General features: G+C 41.7%; 1 protein-coding gene across 1 annotated transcript; it reads right to left on the minus strand.

Annotated features, from left to right (window-relative positions):
- Positions 1 to 983: 983 nt before the first annotated feature.
- LOC135210374 (uncharacterized) lies at positions 984 to 1,691 on the minus strand. The gene has a single exon (XM_064243282.1). The coding sequence runs from the start codon at positions 1,689 to 1,691 to the stop codon at positions 984 to 986; it is 708 nt and encodes a 235-aa protein (XP_064099352.1).
- Between the last annotated feature and the right edge of the window lie 15,142 nt (positions 1,692 to 16,833).

Below are 16,833 nucleotides of genomic sequence, written 5' to 3' on the forward strand. Positions count from 1 at the left end.
CACATACCCGTGACACAAGTAATATAATCACTTGCACTTGTCATTGAGTCTTCTTCTTACTCAAGTTAACCTGATGTTTGCGATAGGTTTAGCCCTAAAAGGGGCATCAGTCCCTTTTCACAACATCCTCCGCACCAGAAAAATTCTGGCCGCAAGGCTGAGCATTCAGAAGGATCAGACAGTTGGAGGGAAACTCCAATGACTACGGCCGACTTGACTCCAGTGCAACAAGCACTCACCGTTGGAGAAACGTCGGAACAAATACATCATACACATTTCAAAATACACTTACATGTAGGTGATCACCTGTCAATGGTACAATCTTACATTACAACACAAACCTGATCAGCTGACACGTGAACACTTACTATAGTTACCCTTAAATATGTACAACTACGCCGTTTTCTATTGTCCTTCTACCTCCATCTGACACGAACTCGCCTTACATGGTCCCTCCTGAGATTCATACATACCTGCCATTTTCTATCTTACACATACTCGTTTCTACCCACTCTTTCATCCGTTTTCTTTGCATCACTGGCGCCCACCGTTTAGGGTGTACGAACTGCACTTCCTCTTGGTCAACTCGTCCATCCTGAGGTCGACTGCCTGAAGATACAATACTCATGTCTCTTACGCCTGTACTTTGTATCATCTGCACCCTGTCCACCCTGAGCCTCTTCCACATACTCGTTTTCCCCGGACGTAACTCGCTCTTCTTCGATGCCATGCCGTCATACTGCACCTTACAGATCATCGGAATAGACCTTCGTAATCGTACCAAGGGGCCACAGAACTCTCTTACACTGTTCGATTTTAATACGCATGACGTCTCCTGGGTGAAGATCAGTCCTTTTCCCGGCCCGATAGTCGTGTCTGGAGTGTAGGGCAGAAAGATACTCCCTCTTCCAATGTTCATGAAATGCCTTCAGAGTGTCTGTCAACCAGAGATAACGGTCTCTGAACTTGCAGGTGGTCAACGTCTAGTTCAAGTCTTCTGGAGGGAGTAAAGGGACCATAAGATTGATAAGGCAACCTTGCAACATGTGGGAGGGTGTGAGGACTTGATCCTCTCGCCCGTCCCCAATGTACATGAGTGGTCGATTATTGACCATGGCTTTGGCCTCCTTCACTAACGTCCGGACGTGCTGCTCCGGGAAGGACTTCTTCTGGAAGGCTACCTTGAGCGAGCGTTTCACTACTCCTACCAGCCTCTTGAAGAAGCCTCCCTTCCATGGTACTTGGGGTGTCTGGAAATGCCACTGAATGCCAGTCCTCCTCAGGAACTCCTGGATGTGGTCCTCTTCATACAATTCCTGCAGGAATATCTGGTGGTTGTCCGAAACGATAAGTGAAAGGGTGCCATGGGTCAAGCTGAATCGTCGCAGACCCAAGATGAAGGTTACGGCTTCCAGATTGCCGCAAAACTCCAGGTATACTACCCTGGTGGTCATACAGTCGATGAGCTGGATGTGGCCTGCTCCCTCTGTGGTTTGGATAGGACCCATGTGGTCCACTCTGACGTATTTGAACGGGCGACTCAGGTTTGCTCTTTCTTTGGGTAGCAGAGGCAGTGGTGGCTGCATCAATAGGGGCTTGAAGGCGATTACGCAGGCTCTACACTGCCCCACAACTTTTTTCACTTTGACTCTCAGTTCGGGTGACCAACAGTCCTGACGGAAAATTCCCATGAGCTCATTGACACCGCAATGCAATGTTACTAACATTAAGAAAGGAGATGTATCTAAATTCAAAAATTTGTGTACTAATTTCATCTCTCAGCAAAACAGGAAACTCTACTCTCCGTTCCATGATTTCCTAGGTCTTACTGGGTTCTACCATAGCGACTTCTTCCTTCACCTCATAGAGGGCCATGACAACAGTCATAGACATGGGCTCTGACACACAGATGTCTTCTGACAGTTTTGGTTCTCCAACACAATGCAGAAAGAGGGGCAACTCAGCAACAACTGGTTCTGTTTCAGTTCTCTCAAGATGGCTCCTTCCAACAGATTATCAGCTGGGTTCTGATGGGTTGGCTCCTACTTCAAGTCCATGCTGTTATTCTGTAGGGTAAATGGAATCTCCCCCACCCGATTGTTGATAAGTACATTCTTATTATCCCTACTGCTACTCACCCAAGCAATCACCACTCAGCTATCTGTCCACAACGTGACAGTGGATGGATCTATCAATGAATTCAGCTGATTAGCTAATCTACATCTTAAAAACAATGCTAGCAATTCCAACTTGGGGATTGTTAATTTTAACATCTTTTGGGGGGTAACTCGCATTTTGACCGTAAGAAAAGCGGTCTTTCTGTTCCCTTGCCTCACATACGCAACAGCCCTGTAGGACTTTCTAAGTGCATCAGAAAATACGTGGAACTCAGAACCCTTCGAGCCTACAGATCCTCAATCGCCAGTTCACTTATTAACTTGAACCCCTATAGCAATTTACTGCCTTCTTGGGCCTTAGAATTATCTAGCACATCATCCCATCCTACACCATCTTCCCAGAGTTGTTGTAGAAACAACTTTCCACTCACAAATAGAGGACTAACCAAGCCTAAGGGGTCGAAATTCGACACTAGAAGTGAGAGTATCCTGCGTTTCGTAGGTACCCACCCACTTCATCTCTTGAATCCCCGACCACCCTTAACACAGATCTTATCCTCATCCCTGTTCCATTCTATCCCCTGCAAACTCACACACACAGGTTCATCCCAATTCATTCCCTCGTCCAATTCTTGAACATTACTGGCCCAGCCATTCAAGGACATTTTGGCTTGTACTAATAGTTCTCTCGCACACTTGTGTTCCTGCATCAGCGAATGCGTTTCGTTGAAAGTTTGAATATAATTATCTAAATACATGTGACTAAGCAAGTCCGGCCTTCCTTCCTTCTGCAAATGAGTCTGAAGGACTTGTTGCAGGAGGAAGAGGCTCACAGTGATGCCGAATACCACAACCCGAAAGGTAGATAACGAAGTCTAGTTTTACATTATGTGCTACAACTCAAGTTAACTTGAGGGATTCCCCTGAAGGCAAAGCTTTTCGCTAAGCGAGTTTCCTTTCTTTTTATCTTATATACATGGTTTAATTTTGCTTCATAGTTTATAAAAAAAAATATAAAATTTGAAGACGGTTTTATTCACTTTCCCCCTCCATAGTTTCGTACAGATTCGCTACGTTTCTCACATATCCATGACAGAAGTCATGTAGTCGCCTGCACTCATCAGTGATTCTTCTTCTTCTTAATCAAGTTAACCTGGCGTTGCAGCAGGTTGTCGCTAAAATGGGGATCTTTCCGTTAACACGATGCTAACACTGCGTTTGATGTTAAAACTGAAAAATGATGGTATACTATAGACAGTATCCTATGAGCATATTGTATACTTCAGGTAATTCACAATAACATGCTTAAACGACGAGACTGGTTGACACATCTATATAGTGTCATACCTACAGGTCCAGGTACCGTTAAGCAATTTTAATTATCATCAAGATTGTTATTTTTATCATGTGGCATAAGCAATATCAATGATAATCTGATGTCCAATGCCACGATAATATGCTGAATAGTATATGAGACAGGTGGAAGAGAGAAAGAGGATCTACTACTACGACAATATACCTATATCTTACTGTTAATAAGAGAAATAATCTTTTAATGATTGACATGATGATTAAGACTTAGTTTAAGTTTCACCTTACATGTATTCAACTTTGAATATCTTCAGTGTTTTCCTACAAGGCGGTGATTGCGCCTACCGCGATTCTCTTGTTTTTATAACATATAGAATGGTTAATTTTCCAATAAAATGTGAGGGAAAGATAAATTTTCTATTAAGGAATTACTACCCTTCTACTCTGCTCAGTTTCGTCCAGATTCGCACGGACATTACACAAAGAACATTGCGATGGGAGACAAACTCAAACAGTCACGGGCGGCCTGACCCCAAAACAACGAGCGCTCATCGTTGAAGTCACACTGCAGCCAGATATCATTGCAAACCATAGAAGGTATTACATACCTGGAGTTGCGGTCTCTATACTAGTACTGTGTAGTTTGGTGGTCTTCCACAAGGGCGGTGCAGCATAGCCTTGCGGCCATTTTTATAGGTCTGATAACCCACAAATTGAGCAGGGATTAGTGCGATTGTGATTTCTTATTTGTCGTTAATGTTTAATGAGTAAGTGTTTAGCAAATTTTTAGGGTTTAGTGAGTAAGTATATAGTGAATGTTTATGCGTGTTTAGTGAATGTTTGGGTTGGGTTAGGGTTTAGTGAATGTTTAGTAAGCATTCAGTAAATAATTAATGTAAGTATCCATTATTCAATGAGTTTTGTGAATATTTATTGTATAAGTATTCAGTGAATTTTGGTGAGTCTTTGGGGTTTAGTGAAAGTTTTATGAATGTTAGTGAATGTTCAGTATGTAAATATTCAGTAACTATTTAGTGAGTGTTTACAGTTTAGTGAATACTTTGTGAATGTTAATGATTGTTTATCGTGTAGGAAATCAGTGAATATTTAGTCTGTATGCATTCAGCGAGTGTTTAGTGAATATCTTGTGAATGTTAGTGTTTGGTGAATGTTTTGTGTGTAAGTATTCAGTGAATGTTCAGTGAGGGTATAGGGTTTTGTGAATGTTTAGTGTGTAACGTTTAGTGAGTGTTTAGAGGGTAGTGAAGGTTAACTCCAAGTACATAAGTGTTTAGTAAAGGTTTAGTGCATGTTAGTGTTTGGTGTGTATTAATGTTTTGTATATGTTTAGGATTTTGTGAAAGTTTAGTGTATAAGTGTTTAGTGAGTGTTTAGGGTTTAGTGGAAGTTTAGTGCATATTAGTCTTTCATGAATGTTTAGCGAGTGTTTAGGGTTCAGTGACTGTTTAGTGTGTGGGTGTTTAGTGAGTGTTGGATTTTATGATAAAATAAAAAGTTATAAAAATAAAAAATGAAAAATAAAAATAAAATAAAAAATTAAAATTAAAAATTATATAATAATATAAAACGAAATATAAAGAAAAAATAAGAATGAAAAGTATAGTGAATGTTTATTCAATGTTTGTATTTACTGAATATTTTGTTAATGTTTAGGGTTTAATTAATGTTTTTAAATGTTAGTGTTTAGTGATTGTTTAGTATTGAGTTGATGTTTAGCAAATGTCTTGTGAATTATAGTGGTTAGTGAATGTTTAGTGTCTAAGTGTTTAGTGAGTGTTTAATGATTGATTAGTGAATGATCATTGACTGTTCAGTGTTTATTGAGTGGTTAAGGGTTTAATGAGTATTTAGGGTTTAGTGAGAGAATAGTGTATAGAGTGCTTAGTGAATGTTTAGCAAGTGTTTACTTAATAGAGAGTACTTAGTGAATGCTTAGTGAGTGCCTAGTGAATACTTAGTGAGTGTTTAGTGTTTAATGAATGTTTATGATTAAGTGAGTGTTTAGAGAACGTTTATTGAGTGTTTGGGGTACAGGTGAGTAATTTAGTTGTATTGTGTAGAGTTTTTTTGAGTGTTTCATGAGCGTTTAGTGTATGGTGAATGCCTAGTGAGTGATGAGTATTCAGTGAGTGTTTAGTGTTATTGAGTGTGAGTGCATAGTAAGTTTGAGTGTTTAGTGAGTGAGTGTATAGTGTGTTGGTGAGTGTATAGTATTAAGTCTGAGTGTTGAGTAAGTGTATTGTGAATGTTAGCTTTTTAGTGATTGTTCATTACTATTTAGTTATTGTTTGGTGACTGTATGCAAGGAAAGTTCTGTAATTTACGGGAACCATTTATGCTAGACACTGCTTAGATCCAAGAGAGATGTTTAGGCCTTGATACCAATGGTTGGATTTCTTAGGCCAACTTGTTTTGTAATTTTTCTCTTTGAAGTTGAGTCAAATATAATAAGAATAATAAAAGCAACAATAATAATAATAATAATAATTGTAAAGATAATATTAAAAAATGAAAGTTAATAATAGTAGTAAAAATTATAATAGTAATAAAGTATAGTGCTATGAGCTGGATCGAGACCTTTCAATATGGGCGCCCAAGGTCACACACTTGGTAGGGAGATTGCCGCTCTGTCTGAACAGCTTTTACTGGAGTTTCACCGAGCAGGCGTCGCAGACGGGATATTTTTCATGTTCAGGACAGTTTCATTTCATAGTTAACTGTGTCCAAGACCTCACAGTGACCAATGACCATTATTACTGTACATAATAATCTTAAATTTCTTAGACTATTGTATTTCTTTTTATTGCTGATAAAATATTTCTCTGATATTTCTCCAAACTTTCTCAAATTACGATAGACTAAAGAGTATGCAATATATTTTGCTAGATTGACTCAACTAAAGCTAATAGCCGTATTTAGCGGACTTTTCGGCAACACGACAATAGTTGTTGTTGTTGTTGTTGTTGTATTAAGCCAACACTTCTTGTTGGCACGGCCTTTCCCTTGTTCGGCCCGTAGGTGATCTGAAAAGATTCTTTAGGTACATGGTTAGTTTTTTGAAATTGGAAATATCTTTAGTTGTAGAGATAGGAGTGGACAGGGGAAGGATGATGGTGTCAGTAAGAGAGGGCTATCATGTCATATTATAAAAGGAGTTTGAATGAGTGTAAGGCTTTCGAAAATCGGAGAAGCGGAGTGCAGGTGGGGTTGTCCAACCCTTTACTCCCTTGGGTCCCTGCGGGAGGAGAGTTGTAGGTAAAGTTGTTTAAAAAGAATGATAGTGGATGATGGATAGAGCCTTACAATGAGATGTGATGAGGGTGATTGATTTTATTAGTTTGATTACCTTGGTGGAGGTAGGTTTTCAATGATTGTCTTGTGACTGTGGCAGCTGCATGCTCAGCATCTGTGCAGGTATTGCATTTTGTGCTGCACCTCTTAGCTGTGCTGTTTCTCTGCATTCCAGCAGGTAGTGAAGGAGTGGTTGCTGTGTTTCTTCTTGACAGTGTTCACATGGTCTGACACTGTTTTCCACAATTTCCCAGCAGGCTTATATCCTAGCCTGAGTCTGTGGATGATCACAGCAAGTTTTCTTGGTGTGTGCCTGTCTATGGGAGGAGGCACTAGACCAGTCGATTTCTTATACCATCTGGCAGACGGTGAGTTCTTTTCTACCCACTCACGATGGTCATTTATCAATTTTTTTTTTTCAATTTTTTTTTGCAGAGTGGTTTCATTGCATTTTTGACTTGTTGCAGTGCAGGTTGTATATGTACTTGCACTCTGTCAATGTGTTTTGTACTTTTGGCTAGCTCATCAGCCCTCTCATTGCCTGGAATTCCTATGTGACTGGGTATCCAGTTTAAGGTGACAGGTCTTCCTCTTTCGCTGTGCTGGAGTAGCAGTGTTTTAATTCCAGCCAGCAGTGCCTTATTTTCTTTAATTTTCTGTTGTTGCAGGGCTTGCATTGAGGACTTTGAGTCTGTGTGGATGATTACAGGCCCTACTTCATTCTCCAGTGAGTACAGCAGTGCCTGTCTTATTGCTGTTAACTCTGTCTGCATAGTGGAGGCGTGGTTGGAGGTCCTCCAGCAGGCTGTGAAGTTTCTTGAATACACTGCAGCTCCCGTAGTTTGATTCTCAGGATCTACAGTGCCATCAGTGTAGTATGTTTGTGCCCCTTCCATGGTCTCAGTGTTTCTGATTGCTTCATAGGCTGCCTGCTCTTAGCTCTTCTCCTGTGCAGTCCTCTTTTGCTCTTGGCAGGCTTGTGTATTTGTATATTGTAGTGTCCTTCTTCCAGGGTGGTAGTTGTTGTGTGCCCTGTGTTGTGGTCTGGACCTAGTTGCAGCAGTGTTTCTGCCATGCCTAGACTTTTGATGTTGTCACTTTGGTCCTTACCATAGGAACTCGAAGTTTGAATCTGTGGGTGTTTGGCAAGTTCCTCTCTTGCTCTTTTCTTAGAGATGGAGTCTCTTTCTGAGAGGAACATCTTGGCCATTGTGCTTACATTTCGCTGTGCAATCCTATCCTCTAGCTTTGGCAGGTTAGTTTCAAGCCTGAGGTTGCACAGCCTTGTCCATGTAGGTGCTCCTAGCATGAGTCTCATTGCATTGTTTTGAATGACCTCCAGTGATTCTTTCTGAGCCTCTGTCAGCCTTATCAGAGTGGGGGCAGCATAGTCCACCAATGTTCTGGTGCAGGCTAGGTAAGTACTTCCTTTGTATGTGTTCATTTGCTCCCTCCCTTCAGGATGACATGTATCTCATGGCAGCAAGTCTTGCATTTGCTCTTTCTCTCAAGTACTTGATTTCTTCCTTGAAAGTTAGCTGCTGATCTATGACAACTCCTAGGTACATGTAGCTGTCTACCCATTCTATGGGCTCAGCTCCTATTGTTAGTGGTTGCAGCGGTCTGTGGGCTTTTTTTGTCATGGCCTTGTTTTATTTAGTTTTATTTTTAGGCCTAGCTCATTTGATTTATTGTTGATGTCATTGAGTGCCCTTTGCATTCTGGGTACTCTAACGCTCCTCCTTGCTACTACACACATCATCGCATAGATGAAGATTTCTACGCCTTCTGGAAGCTGCAGGGAGGCTATATTCTCCATTAGTATATTAAATAAAAATGACTCAGAATTCCTCCCTGAGGGGTGCCATTTTCCAAGTCGTGGAATGTAGACATCACTCCTTGGAATTTTACTCTGGCCTGCCTTCTCAGCACGTAGTTTTTTGTGCCAGGCTAGTAAGTGTCCTTGGACTCCCTTCCTTACTACTGATTGTAGTATTGCTGCTGGACTGGCTAGTTCAAAAGCCTTTTCAAAATCTATGAAGACTACTGTGGCCTTCTTCTGATTTATATAGCTGAGAACATCTGTTATGCACTCTGTAGTTCCGACTCCTTCCTGATATGCATATAGCTGCTTGTGCAGTGGACCAATCTTGTACTTCATTCTATTTAGTACCATTTTTTTTCCAGTTTTCTCAATGCATGACACCAATGCGATTGGTCTTGGGTTCTCTGGATCTTTAGGTTTGGGGATTGGCTGTGTGTCTTGCTGCCGCCAGGTTTGTGGTCTTGTGTGCTCGATGTGTGTTTTGTATTCAGGATTCTCAGAAAGGCTGTTTCTCCTGCAGGACCCATTTTGCTGATCATGGTGTATGTTATCCTGTCTGCTCCTGGTGCTGTGTTCCTCTGCCAACTTTAAAAACTGCTTTCAGTTCCTCTACTGTGTAAGGGATGTCAGTATCATCTGGTCTGTGGCAGGCCGCATCGATCTCCTCCATCGAATCGGTGCTAGTTGATCCTGAATTCTTCTTGTTTCAGGGGAGAGGTTACCTGAGCTAGTCCTATTGGCGAAGGATGTTGCCAGTCTTTCCGCTTCTTCTAGTGGGTGAGGGTGAGTTGCTACGGGTGTTCTCTTCTTTCCGGCTACTCTGTTCAGCCACTTCCATAGCTCCGAGAGAGATGTGTACTGTGATAGTTTTGTACACCATTCCATCCACTTTTCAATTCTTATCTCTTGCAGCTGCTGTTGAACATCATTTTTGACTGCTTGTAGTAGTTCCCTGTTTTCTGTTGTCCTTCTTTTCCTATAATTTTGTTACCCTGTTCAGTAGGGTTTTCAGTCTTCTTACTTCTGGGCAGTAGTACCCAGGAGTCTTTGTAGGTGTGGTCTCTTCTTCCTACTCTCATGGGCATTGCCCTGTGTTTTGCAGCATTGTGTATAGCCTCAACTAGATCGTTTTTCTAGCTGATCTATGTCTTCTGGAGGTGTGTATTGTGCTAGACGAAACACAACCCAATCTGCTAGGTCTTGGTTCCATGTCGGAGGGGGTGGCGGTATTGGCGGTAGTTGCTGCATCTCCAGCTCTGTTACTGTGGCAAAGTGGTCGCTCACTAATGTCGTGTGTACTTGCCACCTTGTTAGGTGTCTGATTGTTGTTGTGGCAAATGTCAAATCTAATCTGCCTCCTCTTATGTGTAGGTTGCCCTGAGTTGAGTAGTGAGACTCCTTCAAACTCATCTAGAGAGAAGGCTATGTGCTCTCCAGGTTGGTTTGTGGGCCGATGGGGATGATAGCAGAGGGTGATGCGCGTTGAAGTCCCCACATATAATTGTTGGTGATTCTGCTGCATGTGCGAAGAGCTGTGTGAGCTGCAGTTCTCCTGGTTCTTCTCTATGTATTTTTCTATATATGTTGTATATATCTATCCTCTGGTTTAGCAGTGTGATTCTCACGGCTAGGGTTTCCACATTGTTGCCACAGGGGATTGGTTGTTGTGTTTCTTGCTGTTGGGATTGAATTCTTGACGAGAATTGCCAATCCTCTGTCTGTGCCTACGCATGGGGTTGTGTAGACATTATATCCAGTTATTCTGAATTTTGTCCCAGTTTTTGTTTAGCATGGTTTCTTGCAGTAGAATGATGTCCACATTTTCTGTTTTGCAGACTGCAATTATTGTAGCTGCCTTTGTCCTTATTCCACCAGCGTTCCAATTGATGATTTTCAGCATGATTGGTACGTTGAGGAGAACTGTCTGGGGTCCCTTGGTGCGAATGTTATTCCAGTTTCCTCTGTCATGCCTTCAGTGGTTGATGGTGATGATGAGGGTGAGTTGGATGAGTTGAGGGTGTGGTTTATTTGGTCAGAGGATGTGGAAGGTGAGGGGTTGAGGGCGGATGTGGAAGGTAGAGGTGAGGGGGTTTGAGGAGTGGGTTTTGGTGCAGCTTGGGTCGCTGCCTCCTGCATAGTGGTAGAGGGGGACAATAGTTTACAGTGAATTAATCACTAACCTTGTTTATTTGATAGAGTTTTCAGTATATATAAAAATTATATCAAATTCATCTAAAATTGCATAATAATTACTAATTTTTCAAATAATATTTAAGAGGTTTTAATCAAATATTGAATTTTAATAATGAAACAGAACTTGTTGAACACATGGAATTTAAAATGCGAGATAAAGCATCAGTCACAAAAGCAAAGGAGGTTTCGTTCTACCTGATAAGAGTCCCAGAACATCGTGTCCTCTGTGCCAGGTAAGCTCTGATCTGCCACAGCCCACACACTTTAATAAAAACACTTTGATCAATCTCTTCCGCAAACACCAATTGTGCCTCTGGTGACGACGTTGCAAGCAATTAATAATAATTTGGTGGTCAATCGTATCCATAAAGCGTCAATTACATGGAGTGGCGATCTCCTTGCAGAAAGAACCTGGGCTAGTTCCTAGCATGGCTCCTAGTAGTACTATACTGTGGAGACGAAGCACAACAGTAACTGTCGCGAAAAAAATAAAATTCCGTCTTTTCCCAGCAATACTCAGCAACGCTCAGAATTTGCAAGCAGAATTGGGAAGCAGGCAGCAGAGTTTGTGGCTCTCATTTATATGTAAATATGTTCAAGGAAATTTTGATATCAACAGTTTGACTGCACAGGAAAACTGTCAAATGACTCCCTTTTTGAGGGCCAGAAAAAATTTGGGAAAATCAACCAATGTAGAATCTTTGAGTAGCTATGCGAAGTGACAATGGACCATGCAAAAGTCCGCAATGCCTCTTTCTCTCAGGGTATCTATCCCCCGACTCCAGACGTCGGGTTGTGTAGTCGACAAGAAAACACACTACGGGCTGCTCTATGAACAAGAGCCCGTGCTGGCATAAGGCCAGATTAATCTCAAACAACAACAACAGAAAACACATGAGAGTCTGGAACACTTAGAAAATCTGTTGGATGAGAATAATGAGTGAAAGAGAACATTATTAAATACAGATTCTGATTATAAAGAAAAGATAATGGCAAGGTCAAATAAAGATGAATTGAGCCATATGAGAACTGCATAGATAACACTCCTGAATAAAATGTCCCTCCAGAAAAAAACTAGATACCGGAAAGAATTTAGAACAACGTGAAAGCAACCAAAGGAAATAGTATGGGTTGCAAACACATAGTGCTTACAAACAAAAGTGGTAATAAAGGGAATTTAAAGAATAATATCAAGTATATAAAAAGATATTACCTACTAGTGTTTCGAATGATCATATATATAACTAGAAATTTTAAAGTAAATTTCTCATAAATGATACCTATATAAATATAAATGTAACTATAGAAGTTGCAATATAAATAATTCTAAATGTATATGATGAGATATTATTGAACTGCGCCTAAGGTAGCCGAGCTCAAATCAAAGGGTGATTAAACCCAGAACACTTACAGTAATATAGCAGTTAAATTGCATCGTTGAATAAGCTGTTAGCCCAGGGGGGACGGAACAGAATTGCACTTTAAAGCATTAAATAGATCAGGACACCTTATGCTCTAAATTGTACAACACTTGCGGAAATCTTTGTTCTTCCTGACGCAAAATTGTCAGCATTTGCCGTTCTAATGGTAAACACTTCCAAAAATGAAATTTAATACAGACAGATATAGAAAATTCATAATGCGTAAGTTGTTGTTGTTGTTGTATTAAGCCAACACTTCTTGTTGGCACGGGCCTTTCCCTTGTTCGGCCCGTAGGTGATCTGAAAAGATTCTTTAGGTACATGGGTTAGGTTTTTTGAAATTGGAAATATCTTTAGTTGTAGAGACAGGAGTGGACAGGGGAAGGATGATGGTGTCAGTAAGAGAGGGCCATCATGTCATATTATAGAAGAAGTTTGAATGAGTGTAAAGCTTTCGAAAATCGGAGAAGCGGTGCGGGTGGCAGTGGGGTTGTCCAACCCTTTACTCCCTTGGGTCCCTGCGGGAGGATTTAGTTTGTAGGTAAAAAGTTTTTTAAAAGAATGATAGTGGATGATGTGGATAGAGCCTTACAATGAGGGGATGTGATGAGGGTGATTGATTTTATTAGTTTGATTACCTTGGTGGAGGTAGGTTGTAGAGCACCTGGGCATGCTCTTCTAAGTTTTCAATGATTGTCTTTGTGACTGTGGCAGCTGCATGCTCAGCATCTTGTGCAGGTATGCATTTTGTGCTGCACCTCTTAGCTGTGCTGTTTCTCTGCATTCCAGCAGGTAGTGAAGGAGTGGTTGCTGTGTTTCTTCTTGACAGTGTTCACATGGTCTGACACTGTTTTCCACAATTTCCCAGCAGGCTTTATATCCTAGCCTGAGTCTGTGGATGATCACAGCAAGTTTTCTTGGTGTGTGCCTGTCTATGGGAGGAGGCACTAGACCAGTCGATTTCTTATACCATCTGGCAGACGGTGAGTTCTTTTCTACCCACTCACGATGGTCATTTATCAATTTTAACTTTGCAGAGTGGTTTCATTGCATTTTTGAACTTGTTGCAGTGCAGGTTGTATATGTACTTGCACTCTGTCAATGGTGTTTTTGTACTTTTGGCTAGCTCATCAGCCCTCTCATTGCCTGGAATTCCTATGTGACTGGGTATCCAGTTTAAGGTGACAGGTCTTCCTCTTTCGCTGTGCTGGTGTAGCAGTGTTTTAATTCCAGCCAGCATGCCTTATTTTCTTTAATTTTCTGTTGTTGCAGGGCTTGCATTGAGGACTTTGAGTCTGTGTGGATGATTACAGGCCCTACTTCATTCTCCAGTGAGTACAGCAGTGCCTGTCTTATTGCTGTTAACTCTGTCTGCATAGTGGAGGCGTGGTTGGAGGTCCTCCAGCAGGCTGTGAAGTTTCTTGAATATACTGCAGCTCCGTAGTTTGATTCTCAGGATCTACAGTGCCATCAGTGTAGTAGTGTGCCCCTATGGTCTCAGTGTTTCGATTGCTTCATAGGCTGCCGCTCTTAGCTCTTCTCCTGTGCAGTCCTCTTTTGCTCTTGGCAGGCTTGTGTATTTGTATATTGTAGTGTCCTTCTTCAGTGGTGGTAGTTGTTGTGTGCCCTGTGTAGTGTCTGGACCTAGTTGCAGCAGTGTTTCTGCCATGCCTAGGACTTTTGATGTTGTCACTTTGGTCCTTATTACCATAGGAACTCGAAGTTTGAATCTGTGGGTGTTTGGCAAGTTCCTTCCTCTCTTGCTCTTTTCTTAGAGATGGAGTCTCTTTCTGAGAGGAACATCTTGGCCAGTGCTTACATTTCGCTGTGGCAATCCTATCCTCTAGCTTTGGCAGGTTAGTTTCAAGCCTGAGGTTGCACAGTCTTGTCCATGTAGGTGCTCCTAGCATGAGTCTCATTGCATTGTTTTGATTGACCTCCAGTGATTCTTTCTGAGCCTCTGTCAGCCTCATCAGAAGGGTTTGGGGGCAGCATAGTCCACCAATGTTCTGGTGCATACTAGGTAGTACTTCCTTTGTATGTGTTCATTTGCTCCTTCCTTCAGGGATGACATGTATCTCATGGCAGCAAGTCTTGCATTTGCTCTTTCTCTCAAGTACTTGATTTCTTCCTTGAAAGTTAGCTGCTGATCTATGACAACTCCTAGGTACATGTAGCTGTCTACCCATTCTATGGGCTCAGCTCCTATTGTTAGTGGTTGCAGCGGTCTGTGGGCTTTTATTGTCATGGCCTTTGTTTTATTTATGTTTATTTTTAGGCCTAGCTCATTTGATTTTTATTGTTGATGTCATTGAGTGCCCTTTGCATTCTGGGTACTCTAACAGCCCTCTTGTGCTACTACACACACATCATCGGCATAGATGAAGATTTCTACGCCTTCTGGAAGCTGCAGGGAGGCTATATCCTCCATTAGTATATTGAATAAAAATGGACTCAGAATTCCTCCCTGAGGGTGCCATTTTCCAAGTCGTGGAATGTAGACATCACTCCTTGGAATTTACTCTGGCCTGCCTTCTCAGCACGTAGTTTTTTTTTGTCCAGGCTAGTAAGTGTCCTTGGGACTCCCTTCCTTACTACTGATTTGTAGTATTGCTGCTGGGACTGGCTAGTTCAAAAGCCTTTTTCAAAAATCTATGAAGACTACTGTGGCCTTCTTCTGAATTTATATAGCTGAGAAAACATCTGTTATGCACTCTGTAGTTCCGACTCTTTTCCTGATATGCATATAGCTGCTTGTGCAGTGGACCAATCTTGTACTTCATTCTATTTAGTACCATTTTTTCTCCAGTTTTCTCAATGCATGACACCAATGCGATTGGTCTTGGGTTCTCTGGATCTTTAGGTTTGGGGATTGGCTGCGTGTCTTGCTGCCGCCAGGTTTGTGGTCTTGTGTGCTCGATGTGTGTTTTGTTTCAGGATTCTCAGAAAGGCTGTTTCTCCTGCAGGACCCATTTTGCTGATCATGGTGTATGTTATCCTGTCTGGCTCCTGGTGCTTGTGTCTCTGCCAACTTTAAAAAACTGCTTTCAGTTCCTCTATGTGTAAGGGATGTCAGTATCGTCTGGTCTGTGGCAGGCCGCATCGATCTCCTCCCATCGAATCGTGCTAGTTGATCCTGAATTCTTCTTGTTTCAGGGGAGAGGTTACCTGAGCTAGTCCTATTGGCGAAGGATGTTGCCAGTCTTTCCGCTTCTTCTAGTGGGTGAGGGTGAGTTGCTACGGGTGTTCTCTTCTTTCCGGCTACTCTGTTCAGCCACTTCCATCCAGCTCCGAGAGAGATGTGTACTGTGATAGTTTTGTACACCATTCCATCCACGTGTAAGAAAATCCACGATCAACCTACATGTTTATTTAATGGATTTTTCAGTATATTTAAAAATTATGTTAAAATCACATGAAATTAATTAATCATTGTTAATATTACCTATTTAATTTTCATGTTGGAACAGTTATTAAACAAATGACATTTGAAAGGCGAGAAAAAGCAGTCAGTCACAAAAGCAAAGGCGGTTACGTTCTATGCGATAAGAGTCCCAGGACGTCGTGTTCTCTGTGCCAGGTAAGCTCTGAACTGCCACAGACCACACGCTTTGATTCAAAACACTTTGATACGATCTCATCTGGGAAACACCAATTGTGCCTTTGTTGACGACGTTGTAAGCGAATAATAATAATATGGTGGTTCAGTCCCCATATGGTTCGATGAAAATATACAATATATGTTGCATATACACTATAAAAATATTTTTCACTTAGCAGAAGTTATTGTCCAGAATTCGGTTAAGTCGACCATCCTACACGCAACCACTTACTAAGCCTTTTCATGTTGCGATTTCAAAACTGAAGTCACCATCACCTTATGTGCTACAGTAATATACTAAAGTATGGCTTGTAAACACATATAGGATTTGCTAAAAATATAAAAACCCTCAGCTGTTTTTTTAGTTACCCTTAAATGTGTACACCTGTGCCATTTTCTATCATCCTTCTAACTCCTTCTGACATGAACTCGCCTTACATGGTCCCTCCTGTCATTTGTACATGCCTGCCATTTTCTGTCTTACACATACTCGTTTTCTACCCACTCTTTCATCCGTTTTTCATTGTATCACTGGCACCCTCCGTTTTAGGAGGCACAAAATGCACTTCCTATTGGCGACTGGCCATCCTGAAGACAACTGCCTGAAGATACAATACTTGTGCTTCTTACGCCTGTTTGCGTATCATCTGAACCCTGGCCACCCTATGAGTTCTCTACCACGTACTCATTTTCCCCGGACGTAACTCGCTCTTCCTCCTTCCGATGCCCTCAGTGGTACTGCTCATGTAACCCAAATACCATCTGTTTCATCCTTGCTCTTCTTCTCAACTTGCTCCCGCCGCAACGTCCCACGCTACATCCGCATCGTCATCTTCCTGATCGTCATCTTTGGGAGACGTAATTTCCAGGGGAATGAGATGGCTGATGGCTCGTAGAGCTTCTGTGCCGTCATACAACACCTTAGCAGATCGGATGATCCCATTGTCATCGGGATAGACCTCCGTAATCTTACAAAGGGGCCATGCAGCCATCTTTCACTGTTCAATTTTAATGAGCACAATGCCTCTCGGGTGAAGATCAGTCCTTTTCCCG

This window comes from Macrobrachium nipponense, chromosome 39, assembly GCF_015104395.2.
Source record: "Macrobrachium nipponense isolate FS-2020 chromosome 39, ASM1510439v2, whole genome shotgun sequence".
Lineage (NCBI taxonomy): Eukaryota > Metazoa > Arthropoda > Malacostraca > Decapoda > Palaemonidae > Macrobrachium > Macrobrachium nipponense.